The 13955-nt window shown below is 34.4% G+C and overlaps 1 protein-coding gene across 1 annotated transcript; it reads left to right on the plus strand.

The window, feature by feature from the left end:
* Positions 1 to 2327: 2327 nt before the first annotated feature.
* LOC109604224 (facilitated trehalose transporter Tret1-like) lies at positions 2328 to 4128 on the plus strand. The gene is made up of 2 exons (XM_020020752.2): positions 2328 to 2431; positions 2670 to 4128. Exons 1-2 carry the CDS (start codon positions 2371 to 2373, stop codon positions 4031 to 4033), a joined length of 1425 nt encoding a protein of 474 aa, XP_019876311.1. The 5' UTR covers positions 2328 to 2370; the 3' UTR covers positions 4034 to 4128.
* Positions 4129 to 13955: the final 9827 nt, after the last annotated feature.

Raw genomic sequence — 13955 nt, forward strand, 5'->3', positions numbered from 1 at the left:
GACAAGAAATCCTTTAAAATTTTAGAAGCAAATTGCCAAAAAAGAAAAAATAAAATAAATAAATAAATAAATTCTGGAAGCAAATTATCAAAATGTCCAAAAAAGAAAAAATAAAACATCATAACTATACTGTTAAATAAAAACACCCAAAGAGGGCTAAAACTTTTGAATCATTTTAAATATTTAAAGTGAAAAATTAAATAAAATAAATAACTTCCTAATTAAAGTAAGTTTAAAATATCTTTAGTCGTTATGTACTGAAAATTGACAAAAAATTCCTTTAAAAATCTGGAAGCACATTACCAAAATGTCCAAAAAAGAAAAAATAAAACATCATAACTACAATATAATGTTAAATAAAAATTCCCAAAAAAGACTAAAACTTTTGAACCATTTTAAATATTTAAAGTAAAAATTAAATAAAATAAATAACTTCCTAATTAAAGTAAGTTTAAAATATCTTTAGTCGTTATGTACTGAAAATTGACAAGAAATCCTTTAAAATTCTAGAAGCAAATTGTCAAAAAAGAAAAAAATAAAACATCATAATTAATATTAAATAAAAATACCTAAAAAGGACTAAAATTTTTGAATCATTTTAAATATTTGGAGTAAAAAATTAAATAAAATAAATTAAAGTAAGTTTTTATTCGTTTTTACTGACAATTGACAACAAATTTCTTTAAAATTCTAGAAGCAAATTATCAAAATGTTTAAAGAAAGGTCTTTTGAAATCTTGATAAGAAATTCAACAAGAAAATTAATAAAATCTCTTAATAGTAAATAATGTAAGTTATTATCTCGATTAGAAATTGTGTAACTAGAAATATCTATTTATAAGATGCGTGTTTGTTTCAGTTTGACAAAAATACTGAACGACTGAAAGTGTGTATCGCGTGAGAATTCGGAGAAAGAGAAAATTAAGACGTTTAATTCGCATAGCTGGTTTTCCGCAATTACGAGCCAGCGCACTCTGGGACATACAAACATGACATATCAACTTTTTGCACATCCCATAACAATTACAGCCGGTAAATACGCTGAAATGCCATCTAACGACTCTCATCTTTTATAGAACGACCAGCAGCACGGCGAAACGGCAAAACGGCAAAAAATTTCTCCATTTTTGATTTGTCAGCCACCATCGGCCGTCTCTAATAATAACTGTTGTTCCGCTGCCGAGATAAGATAACCATTAAGGATAATAGAATGGGAGATTTAAATTAAACGGTTAAACACCAGTTCTCGGTACGTGCTTCCAATAAAATTAATTTTTATAACGAAATCTTTTATGTCCGGTAACGTACGAGCGCGGACGGCCTAACCTAATCCTGCTCGACAACTTCCATCACCTTTTTTCAATGATTTACTATTCCCTATTACAACATGTTTATTTACTTACGCACATTCTCCCGTGCTTTTTCCAAGCAAAACAATCCCGCCAATTATACGCCAACACTTGTACGTCGGGATTCCGTTTTTATATCCATTTTTTTACCGATGTTGTTATGAAATATTTCTCCCCCGTTACGTCACCAAATTTTTGTGTAATTATTTCTTTTATTCCCATTGTTAGTTTTTCACCGGGCCTCCGACAAATGGTGGACAAAGACTGTCAATTAGATAAATGGAGGAGATGTACAGCAATCATCTGTTCACGAACAAAAACTAATTGCAGGTTACAAGAGTTATTTTTCAACTTTAATATTAATTAGTCGGGTTCAAGTGCATTTTGTACGATTGTTTTCTGGAATAATAATTAGATGAGCGTAACAATGGGGCCTTGTGTGTCTTCTTTGTCCAATTCGTCTAGCCAAGACAATGAAAAAGTTTTAAAAATATGAAACGGAAGCCATATAATTGTAGTTTCTATGTAGATAAAATTATACATTAGATTACATAGTTTCTAAGTAGATAAATATTAGAAATTAGATTAGATTTTGACGTATCAAAAATTTCCTTACATAGTTACATTAAAAAAAGTTACGTAAGTGAAAAAAAAAGATAAGAAGGTTCAAGGACTTTGATTAAAAAAAAGTTAATTCCGGGAATATAAAGTCTTCAAATTATTTCAAATTAAAAATACCAAAACATTACATTCAAGTTAATAAACATTGGTATATTACGGTTTGGCCACAAATATTTACAAACATGTTTGACGCAACCAAACGCTCTTAACAAAGGCCCACTAAGCCTAGTCCAAAAATAACAAGAACAAACTGTAAAGTAATTCATTAAATCCTATTTGTTTTTGGATTATGACTTAATCCTTTCTATTAAGGACGCGTATTCAGGAATTAGTCGCGTTTGTTAAAAGTATTCCGTAAGTAATAATGACACCATTCCGTTCGAGTGGCTGACGAAGACAAGATGCAGTTGGGGTTTTTTTACAACAAAGGAAGGCTGTTCCAATATTTGGCCACCCTTGCAGGTAAAAATTGCACCATTATCTCGCCTCGTGTAATACTACACCGAAAGTAAAACGTCGATAACTGTACAAACCAATTATGACCAAATATAATTTTGCATGATAAAAATAAAGCCGCCTTCTCAGTTTCGTATAACGGATCGATAAAATGAGCCACAATAAATTCCGTCGTAATTCGTGCCGGCTGAAAAAAAAAATAAGAAACGGACGGCACAATCACAGTTTTATTTATCTCTTCCAGGAGCCTTCTCTATTATAAGTTCCGGCATTAACCTGGGCTGGACGTCCCCGTATCTGCCGAAATTAACATCCAATTCATCTCACATACCGACCACGAACGACGAAGGATCATGGTGTGCCGTGGCCCCCTTATTAGGCGCCCCCCCTGGTGCCATAATCGCGGCTATACTGGCGGACAAAATTGGAAGAAAATTCACAACACTTCTGATGGCACCTGTTGTATTCTTCTCCTGCATCGGGATCGCGTTCGCCGAGTCGATCTGGGTCATTACCGGATTAAGGTTCATCATCGGCGCTGCCGAGGGGGCCCTGTACACCGCGTTGCCCATGTACGTTGGAGAAATATCCGATCCCTCCATCCGAGGCTTCCTCACATCCACCATCGCCCTGGCCGGCATTTCGGGAACGCTCATGATCAACATTGTGGGTTCTATGACTGATATTTTCACCTCGAGTTTGATCTGCAGCTTCGTGCCGCTGATTCATTTCACGGCCTTCATTTGCATGCCGGAGTCGCCCTATTATTACATCAAAAAGCACAACTACAGGGACGCCAAGACTTCCCTTCAAGTGTTGCGGGGCACCAACAACATTGATGAGGAAATGGAGGCGTTGTGCAAGGCTGTGTCCAGACAGGAGAACTCCAAGAAGGCCAGTTTCTTGGATCTTTTCACGGAATCCAGTAACAGAAAGGCCTGCTACATTTTCGTCATAATATGCATGACCAACAAGTTCAGTGGGAAGAATCCTTGTCTGTTTTATACTGAAACTATTTTCCAAGAAGCTGGTACCACTATTGATCCGTCCATTTCTGTAATTATTTATTCCACTGTGGAGCTTCTGGCTGTCGGTGCTACAACCTTTTTTATAGTCGATAGATTTGGAAAACGCTGGCTGTTAATTACTTCAACCCTGGGTTGCTCAATAGCTGTTTTCTCTCTTGCCATGCATTTTTATTTGAAGGAAATCATTCATGGTTTTGCTGAGACTTTCTTCTGGCTACCAATTACAGCTTTGGTGTGCTATAACATTTTGTTCAGCATCGGTTTGGCCTTTGGTCCTGTCACAATGCTCAGTGAATTGTTTCCGACTACAGTTAAGGCGAAAGCTTTGTGCCTGGCTGATACATTTTCCGTTTTGATGGGTACTTTATGTTCAAAGTTCTTCCAGTTTACCATTAACCAATTTGGTAACATGTATGTTCCGTTCTTTTGTTTTTCGGTATGTACTATGACAGGGTTGATATTTATTATTAAATTTGTTCCGGAGACCAAAGGTAAAACTTTGGAGGAGATTCAGTACATGTTGATTGGTCAGAGCGACACGTCAAAGAGGACGGACAATAATGAAATTGAAATGCAATAAGGGAACACTTGGTTGTTTTTTAAACGGACTGAATTAAAGAACTGATTTTGTTATTTATTAAGTTTTGGTAATGAAATATATTAATATATTGTTTACTGCTGTTTTATTTCAAGTTACCCAATGAAAATGGCCATAAATTGTGTGCAACTTTGTAGGACAAACTAGCGAAGCATGTAAAACTGTGGAGGTAGTTATATCTTTTACAATACGAATAAATATTCTCTATATTACTTTAGATTATGTTAATCTAATGCGACACTCATTAAATGCTAAAATTGGCAATTGGCTACTGATAACAATTACGGTACAAGCGAAATCTAATAAAAACTTTCGAAAGTCACAATACATAAATCGTTTTAAAGGAAAGGTTGAACCCATAGTGTTATGACACGAGGCCGCCTCATTTACCGAGAGCGAAGGTTCAAACATACATTCCCGGTGATAGGAATGTTGAGAAATGACGCGGTGATGCATTAGAGTCATGTCAAAACAGAAATGCCCGGGGCCACGTCGGATAATCGATTCTATGCCATGGGATGGTACAAATATTGATGCATTTAAATAAAATTGACACCATTACATTACGACCCCGTACGGCACGCCCACCACCGAGTGCGAGACAAAGAGGCGATTTCGGTGCATTTTTTAAATAGTTGGAACAGCTGCTCCAAAGTACTCAGCTATGATTGTCTGAGTGAACACAAACGGTACTGTGGACGAGGAATTTTTGACGGTCGAATATTAAATGAATTAGCTAATATCCTTCGGTCGAATCTAGATCATAGGTGTTAAATTGGATTTTTTTTGTTGGCATGGGAGGTATCGAAGTGTGAAACTGTTTTGGTCTCGACGTGATTTTTTTAACAGACCGAATAAACGTTTATAAGTGGTATCTATCGTTGGTTTTATTACAGTTTTGTATTTTTTATGGTTTCGAACAACTTTTTCACATAATTTTATGTAGTTCCAATTAACGCAGACATTTTAATTATGTCATTGACCTGGCTGGTTTATGTTTGGGCGTAATTTTAATAGAGATACTTCGATTTGGACATAACAACTAATAAAGAGCAGTTTATAAAAATTAATTCGATCACTTTTTTTTTTTGGTTTTTATAAGGTGCATAAATAATAATGCTATTATGGAACTGCCATTATAAAATATTACAAATCTTTTTATAATTGTTACGTACTAATTATGTTTAGCTGTCAGTTTGAAGAACATCGCAGTCAAAAAACTGTTATAATTCCAACGTCCATTTTTTTCGGGCCTATGTCATGAAGATTAATTGTCTAATTTTTATAAATATATTGTGAAATGCCAGATTGGAGGTGAAAAAACTGATACGTTCGTTAAAGCTGACATCAAATATAACTGTTTGGGCACGCAAAATCTTAATCAGACTTCAATCTTTGTTTTTACACCGCAAGTTGTACAATCGAAAGTAACTTTCCTTAGACAATGGGTCGGAACATTTTCTTGCTTCATTAAAAGATGTGTACCTATTTAAATTAACTCTCACAACTCATAAATCATTTTTGGTACATTCGGGCCCAGAGTGTTTATTCCAATTGAAAATTACCAGATAATTAAAGAAAACCGAGTGCGTTGACCTCAGTTAATTTAAATTTTTATTAATAAAAATAATGATTAAGGTATCTCCGGTCGTTATGACGGTGGACACGTACATTTTAATGCTTTTTACGCAGAATGCGGCAATAGAAATAGTTTTCTTTGGCGGATTATGTAATTAGCTACGTGTTAAAAGAATCCGGACAGTCTTGGACAAGGTAAATTTGACATTTATGACAACTTATTTCTTTGTCTCCGTAATAATTTATTTAAATGAGCATTTTTTTAGCATATAGTGTACGTCGATAAGGTTTTTCTTTTTCCGACGGAGTAACAGAATAGCTTACACCGAAAATCAAACCGATAAGAAGTACGGAAAGTTTGATCTTTTCACATACAAACACTTCACCGTAATTGATGTATCGGCGATATAGAAAATGATGGATCGACATTTATTTGGTGATAAGCGTTGACATTTTTTGGCCACCATCAATTACCCGAAGACAGCGCTACAAGGACGAAATTACACAGTTTCGGGTTTCGTTTTAATCAATTTTTCTTGTTGGGCCGTAATTTTTTTTACCGGCTCTTACGCATTGGCGTACAAAAAACAAGGAATGCCTTAATGACTGGCGGCCCGAGATAGAGAAAGGGTTGTAGTACTAGCAGTACCACCTGAAACTGTAGATTTTGAATATCAGATTCTGAAACGTCGTTTGGCCAAGGCAGAAAAACTAGTACTAGTCGAGTACGGATCGCGTTACTCGGTACTTGCGGTCGTACGGAATCCGGCGAGTCCGCGCCTGATAAATTGTTAATTTATTAACTCGCAATTCTCACATTCTTGAGATAAATAGCACTGAAAACAACAATCGAAATTAATACTGCCAGCAGATTAAACCACGGCCTTTTATGTTGTATAGTTTCAGAGCTGACGTTTATGATCGGTCGGATTAATCGCGGTTTGTGTGCACGCTGTACCGTCTAGACAAATTTTTACGACGACCATTACCGAACATAATTTAGAGCCGGACTTAATTTAATTAACTCAATAATCAATATTAATTAAAATTAAATCGATTCGCGGACGCATTGCTGTATGTAAATGCGCCGCGATAAGGGTACTGAATAAAAATCGATTTCTTTATTCGGACAGAACTGCTTTATTGGAAATTGGTATTGCCAGTGAGTAGAACTCGGTACTTTAGATACCAAGATAGATATGGCACAGCTCTAATTATCCAGGTACGAAATTCTGGTTGTGGACATTATTGAAGTACTTTCTTCGCTACTTCAAGGCAACTGCTGAATTAATAATGAAGGCGATAATTAATATTTATCAGGTTTTAATCAATTCACACAGTACACTGTTGTATGTTAATACCCGCGATAAGAACAATGAATAAAAATTAATTGCTTTATTGGGTCAGGATTGCATTATAAAGAATTGTGGGTAATTAGTGCCAGATTATTTGTTAGAACACTTTTTGATGGTACCACGTACGATAGATTTAGTGCCCGCACAGGTTTACTGGACGTTAAGTCAGGATGTAGGACGACAACACAAAAAAAAACAATCAATTACCCATTGTACGGCAATTGTTATAGGAATTTTTAAAAGTCATCCTCCTGAATACTAGATCTAGCTAATAGAAACCGGCCGTATGAATGTAAAGTCGACATTGTGGAGGTAGGCCGGCTCAAAGGACCGTTTGATGAATGGTCTCGCCTTTTTCCGGTAGATCAACCCGACGATTTTCTGTAACTATTTTAATTAAGTCAAACCGTACTGTACAGAAGCCATTTCGAAAACACGTCACGGTCGTGCAAAAAAAAAATTTGTTATTAAAGCCATTAGTACCGTACTATTAAGTGCGCAATTGAAATAGTATCTGTGACATTAAAATGCAATAATTTCAGGCGATTGTGAATTAATACGACATAGGAAATGATACGGGATAAAGCTTGGCATGGGAAAAAATCTGGGCGCATAAAAATTCTATTTCTTGAAGGAAGAACTCGGGCTTATTTGTCAATCAAAGCTCGAGCGTATGAAAAGGAAGGATTTGAAGAATTTTAAAATGTTCATTTAGTACAGCCAAGTGAGACTTAATTACATGCTAGGATGGCAGTAAAATGGCGCAGGAGAACCATCGTGTCAATTACTACATACAATTGTTGCAGGTATGTTCTGAATTATGTTAGGTACATTGTTTGCAACGAGGAAACTGATATTTTACAAGTGTGTAATTTATAAGCGTTTTTTTTTTTTGATAGCAGTACCGCTACAACTGGGATAGAAATATTAATGTGATGGGTGTTCGCATTGATTGATCAAGGCCGTGGGCTCAATTTCGTCTCACCTTGTTTCCCTATCAGCACTCTTTTTCTCGCTCAAGAGGCGGCCCCTTTTTGGGGCCGTATCCAACGCGTCCGGCTCCTCTCTAAGTGCCTCGTCTTGTTTAGATAAGGGAATAAGTCTCTTACTCCATGACAGAATGGAATTCCAACGTTCGGACTGCGTCCAAATACAGGGTCGTACGGAACTATTGGCCGGCAAACGGTTGGAAGAAGACCCAGCCCTTCCTTTAAGTCTGTTGATGGAATAAGCATTTGAATAGCATCCGCCGGAGCGAGATTCATATGCATTGATTAAACAGAAATGGTAATATGCAATATAATTTGAAATGCAAGCGTACGCACGTTTCCCATGGTTCAGTAATGTGTGTTTTGATTTGTTGTCGTCCCGAGCTGAATTGGAAACTATCCGGCTCATGAACGAAACAAGTGACACTAATTTATCACGCGTAAGTATTGATAATCTCGGAAAATTAAGCGAGAGCCGCGAGGCCGGCAGTATTAATAAAATTCAAATGTGACACTCTTCACGGCTGCGAGTGTGCATTCCACGATCGCGGATTTATGCCGCTATATTCATAATGAGACTATATATGACGGAAATGTGAAAAAGAACGTTTGGTTTTCCTTTAGATTTATGACGGCCGACGTTGCCATTATTTAAGGTGAAATATGATAGATTGTAAACGCGCGGAATTCATTCCCCGGCAACGGGATCTTCGACGATTGTGTGCTCAACAGTAGCGTAGAATCGATACCACTATTTCCTTGATCTAACTTTGCTTTCTAACAATACATTCGATCTTTTGTTGGTCGTTTATCGTTGTTTGTTATAAAGCAAGCTCAGAGGATTCTTCTTCTATTTCTGTTTCAAGTCATTTACAACGTTGACATGATTTCTTTCCACTATTAATAATCTTTTGTTTAATTAAGAAGTTCCAAATATTGATTAAAAGATTTAGGAACTCCATAAAACAATAATCAATTAAGATTTGTCTAAAGGGGTGGAGTACTTAAGTAAGATACTAACATTGAATGAAAGATCAATTTCTCCTGATTGTGGCTTATTTTTTAATTTTCTAATGAATGCCAGTATCCAATATCTATAACACTTGAGCAAGTCCATCATTAACTCAGCTCAGTCGTCTGTAATACTGTAATTATTGAAGGTAATGTGATTCACTATCCTTCTAAACTTTTACCACAACATTCATCATCTCCAAATAAGATTATACTTCTTTATTATTCAAAAATTGTCCATGTTTCAAAAATATTTTAAAAACAATTATGAAAGAAATTTATAGAATTAATCTTATGTTAAAAAATCATCATCATTTATATAAAAAAACAATTGTAGGAAAAGATTTCTAGTTTCTACACATTAATATCCAATATCTGTAACACCTGAGTGAGTCTAACAATAAATCAGCTCAGTGGCCTCTAATACCGTAATTATTCAAAGCAATATGTTTCAATTTCCTTCAAATCTTTTACTAAAAGATCTTCCTGAATGAAGATTTCTAAATATTCTTATGGAAAAAATTGAATGTGTTTAAAAAACCTTAGAAATATTTGGAAAAAACCTTTAAAGATGTAAAATAATTAACAACTATGAATTATATATTATTCTGTTTTTTAATCTAAAATGTATGTAGTTTTGTAGTAGTTAAAGCAGTAGCAGTAGCACTCTCTAATGTTCATTATTAAAAGCAGTATGCCATATTTTCTTTCAAATCATTTTCTAAATGGCACACCTTCTTGAAATACGATAACATCAACTTTTCCAACTATTTTTATAAAAAAATTGAATGTGTCGAAAACCTCACGTAAAAGTGTCAAAGTAAAATTATTAATAACTTTCAATGAAGATCTTTTCTTGTGTATTTTAATCTAATGAGCAATTGTTTATACATTTTTCTAGCCAATAAAGACATCAGTTTCAAATATCCATAAGACCTGACCGAATTTACTAATAAATCAGTTTAGGGGATTATAATATTTTAATTATTAAAAGCAGTATGTTATATTTTTCTTTAAGTCATTTTCTTGAAAGAAGATGACATCAACATCAATGTCTTTCAAAAACATAGGAAGCTTCCAAACAAAAATCATCTAAAAGCGTCTTTAAGTAAAATTAGCAACAACGTTGAATGAGGATCTAGATCTTCTATATTATAATCTAAAGAACAATTGTTTATACATTTTTCTAACCAATAAAGACATTAGTTTCAAATATCCATAACACCTGACCGAATTTACTAATAAATCAGTTTAGGGGATTATAATATTTTAATTATTAAAAGCAGTATGTTATATTTTCCTTTAAGTCATTTTCTTGAAAGAAGATGACATCAACATCGATGTCTTTCAAAAACATAGGAAGCTTCCAAAGACAAAAATCATCTAGAAGTGTGTTTAAGTAAAATTATCAACAACGTTGAATCAGGATCTAGATCTTCTGTATTATAATCTAAAGAGCAATTGTTTATACATTTTTCTAGCCAATAAAGACATTAGTTTCAAATATCCATAACACCTGACCGAATTTACTAATAAATCAGTTTAGGGGATTATAATATTTTAATTATTATGTTATGTTTTCCTTTAAGTCATTTTTTTTGAAAGAAGATGACATCAACATCAATGTCTTTCAAAAACATAGGAAGCTTCCAAACAAAAATCATCTAAAAGCGTCTTTAAGTAAAATTAGCAACAACGTTGAATGAGGATCTAGATCTGTATTATAATCTAAAGAGCAATTATTTATACATTTTTGTAACCAATAAAGACATTAGTTTCAAATATCCATAACACCTGACCGAATTTACTAATAAATCAGTTTAGGGGATTATAATATTTTAATTATTAAAAGCAGTATGTTATATTTTTCTTTAAGTCATTTTCTTGAAAGAAGATGACATCAACATCGATGTCTTTCAAAAACATAGGAAGCTTCCAAACAAAAATCATCTAGAAGTGTGTTTAAGTAAAATTATCAACAACGTTGAATGAGGATCTAGATCTGTATTATAATCTAAAGAGCAATTGTTTATACATTTTTCTAGCCAATAAAGACATTAGTTTCAAATATCCATAACACCTGACCGAATTTACTAATAAATCAGTTTAGGGGATTATAATATTTTAATTATTATGTTATGTTTTCCTTTAAGTCATTTTCTTGAAAGAAGATGACATCAACATCAATGTCTTTCAAAAACATAGGAAGCTTCCAAACAAAAATCATCTAAAAGCGTCTTTAAGTAAAATTAGCAACAACGTTGAATGAGGAGCTAGATCTGTATTATAATCTAAAGAGCAATTATTTATACATTTTTCTAACCAATAAAGACATTAGTTTCAAATGTCCATAACACCTGACCGAATTTACTAATAAATCAGTTTAGGGGATTATAATATTTTAATTATTAAAAGCAGTATGTTATATTTTCCTTTAAGTCATTTTCTTGAAAGAAGATGACATCAAAATCAATGTCTTTCAAAAATATAGGAAGCTTCCAAACAAAAATCATCTAAAAGCGTCTTTAAGTAAAATTAGCAACAACGTTGAATGAAGATCTAGATCTTCTGTATTATAATCTAAAGAACAATTGTTTATACATTTTTCTAACCAATAAAGACATTAGTTTCAAATATCCATAACACCTGACCGAATTTACTAATAAATCACTTTAAGGGATTATAATATTTTAATTATTAAAAGCAGTATGTTATATTTTCCTTTAAGTCATTTTCTTGAAAAAAGATGACATCAACATCGATGTCTTTCAAAAACATTGGAAGCTTCCAAAGACAAAAATCATCTAGAAGTGTGTTTAAGTAAAATTATCAACAACGTTGAATGAGGATCTAGATCTGTATTATAATCTAAAGAGCAATTGTATGTAAAGTTTCCTAGTGGCCGAAGACACCAGTATCCAATATCCATAACACCTGAGCGAGTCTACCAATAAATCAGCTCACTGGCCTGTAATATCGTAATTATTCAAAGCAGCCACGAAATGGGGGAATGCAGTTGAGTTTTTATTGTGACCGTTGTACACGTTAGCCTTGTTTCATACCGTGCACAAAACTAATCCCGGTCTTTATTACCGCCGGATTAAGCTGATGCGATAAAATATAACCGTGTAAATTTTCGGATTTTTAGTGTTCACCGGAGTACGATATGCGACGAGCACCACTTCCCTTGACAGGTACCAAACGTAATTATATCGTGGCTCTGATCCTTTTGATTAATGGAACTGTTTTAAATATATTTTTCGTCGGAGCAGTTTTCGAAATAAATAATTGATGGGACGAGTGATGGGAACGGTGGTGCGATAAATTCCAGAAAAGCCACGTCTTGTATTATATGTGAGAAACTGGGAAGTTGTGCACAGCCGGCGCAACAATTCGAATAGATCTTCATTCGAAAGCAAGAGTGAAGAACGTGTAGGTAAAAGGGGAATGAAACACGGATAATACATATCTTTATGCTAAATATCTCAGTTCGATCTAGCACGAACTTGGCGTAAAAACACGTCTATTTGAAATGCAAAGTGCCAGGCTGCGGAGCAACAGACTCCGCACAAAATCATAAACATGCACAATCTTGCCAGCTACTGTTCCACCTTATCTTGACAATCGTGCATTCTTGCGTTATCGATATCCCTCGGCCGAGGCTCGCTTGATGATGCGATCGACGTTTCGACTATTTAGAACGCATTATGATCACTCACTGGAAAACTCCGCCAAGAAATTAATTAGCTATCAATAAGGGAACCATCCATTCTATTCCATTTTACGCAATCGCGGTCGTTCAACTTGCGATTTTTTTGCTTTGGCCGGAGTTCGCCTTGAAAATCTTCCAAACTGAAGTGTTGTGAGTAAGGGAAGCGTCGTGCGTTTCGTTGGGAAATTGATTAAGTAGACGACGGGCAAACAAAAAAACGACACTGAAGCATATTTATACATGTCGTTTTAGCGGCAAAACAGAAACATTGGCTTTCTAGTAAATTATGCATACTATCTGACAGGTTTACAGTTATGAATGATTTCAAATGGATTTCATTCGATTTGCGTGTAAGACAGGTAGCGGTGGAATCATTCAGGCTGTTCTTTAATCAAATGTGTCACTTGAAAGTAAAAGCTGAATATTAATATTATTTAGATTGGATGTCCATGTTGACTTACGGAAATGGGAAATTGAAACACACCTGAAAAATAAAACGTACATTAATTATAAACGAGGCATTTTTAACTTGAATCGATATTTATTGCAGAAGCAATAAAAAATTTGATACATGTACAACAATTTAAAAAGCCGTGAGGTATTTAATTGTCGCGATATTAATTTGCGCAGCGTGTGGTTTTCTACATCTTTCTAATTAACATATAAATATTTATCAAACGGACTGTAAGAAAAAAACAAAATTGCGAATCACATTTCTTGATGCATAACTAGTTTCTATCAGTTTTATGATTTGTTTATATGACTCCTTGAAGAGTTCCCACAGGTTTCGTCACTATTTATATTTCACAATTACACATGCGAATTAATAACACAGATACTGTGCTACGTTCGTGGCGATGAGCATTTTTACAATCAACAAAATGCACTTATTAATGTTTTAGAGTTATGGCTTCCACATCCGCGGACGTTATTTACGGCTCTAATTAAAGCCACAAGTGTTTATGATATTCAAACACTCTTACATGCTGAATGCTGAAGTTATCGTTAAATTTTATTGTCGGAACCAAAACAAAATGATTTTCGTTAATTAGATTTTGTTTTAAAACAGTTGAATAGTTTTCCGTTCGTACCGCAAAAACGTGCAATCGAAACCCACATGTGTTTTTTCTTCGTCGATGGTGGCATTAGTTTTAGTTAAGTCCTAGGCGTCAATGTTCCTAGAAGTTGGCATCTCGGGCTACAGATCTAACCTCATACAGCACCCGGTGTCGCAGGCTACTCATTAACATAGGAAATAC

The sequence above is a fragment of the Aethina tumida genome, chromosome 7, assembly GCF_024364675.1.
Source record: "Aethina tumida isolate Nest 87 chromosome 7, icAetTumi1.1, whole genome shotgun sequence".
Lineage (NCBI taxonomy): Eukaryota > Metazoa > Arthropoda > Insecta > Coleoptera > Nitidulidae > Aethina > Aethina tumida.

Coding starts and splice junctions, on each gene's coding strand:
- LOC109604224 (XM_020020752.2), top strand. CDS start 2,371: ATGCAGTTGGGGTTTTTTTACAACAAAGGAAGGCTGTTCCAATATTTG. Junction 2,432..2,669: donor ATATTTGGCCACCCTTGCAG/GTAAAAATTGCA, acceptor TATCTCTTCCAG/GAGCCTTCTCTATTATAAGT.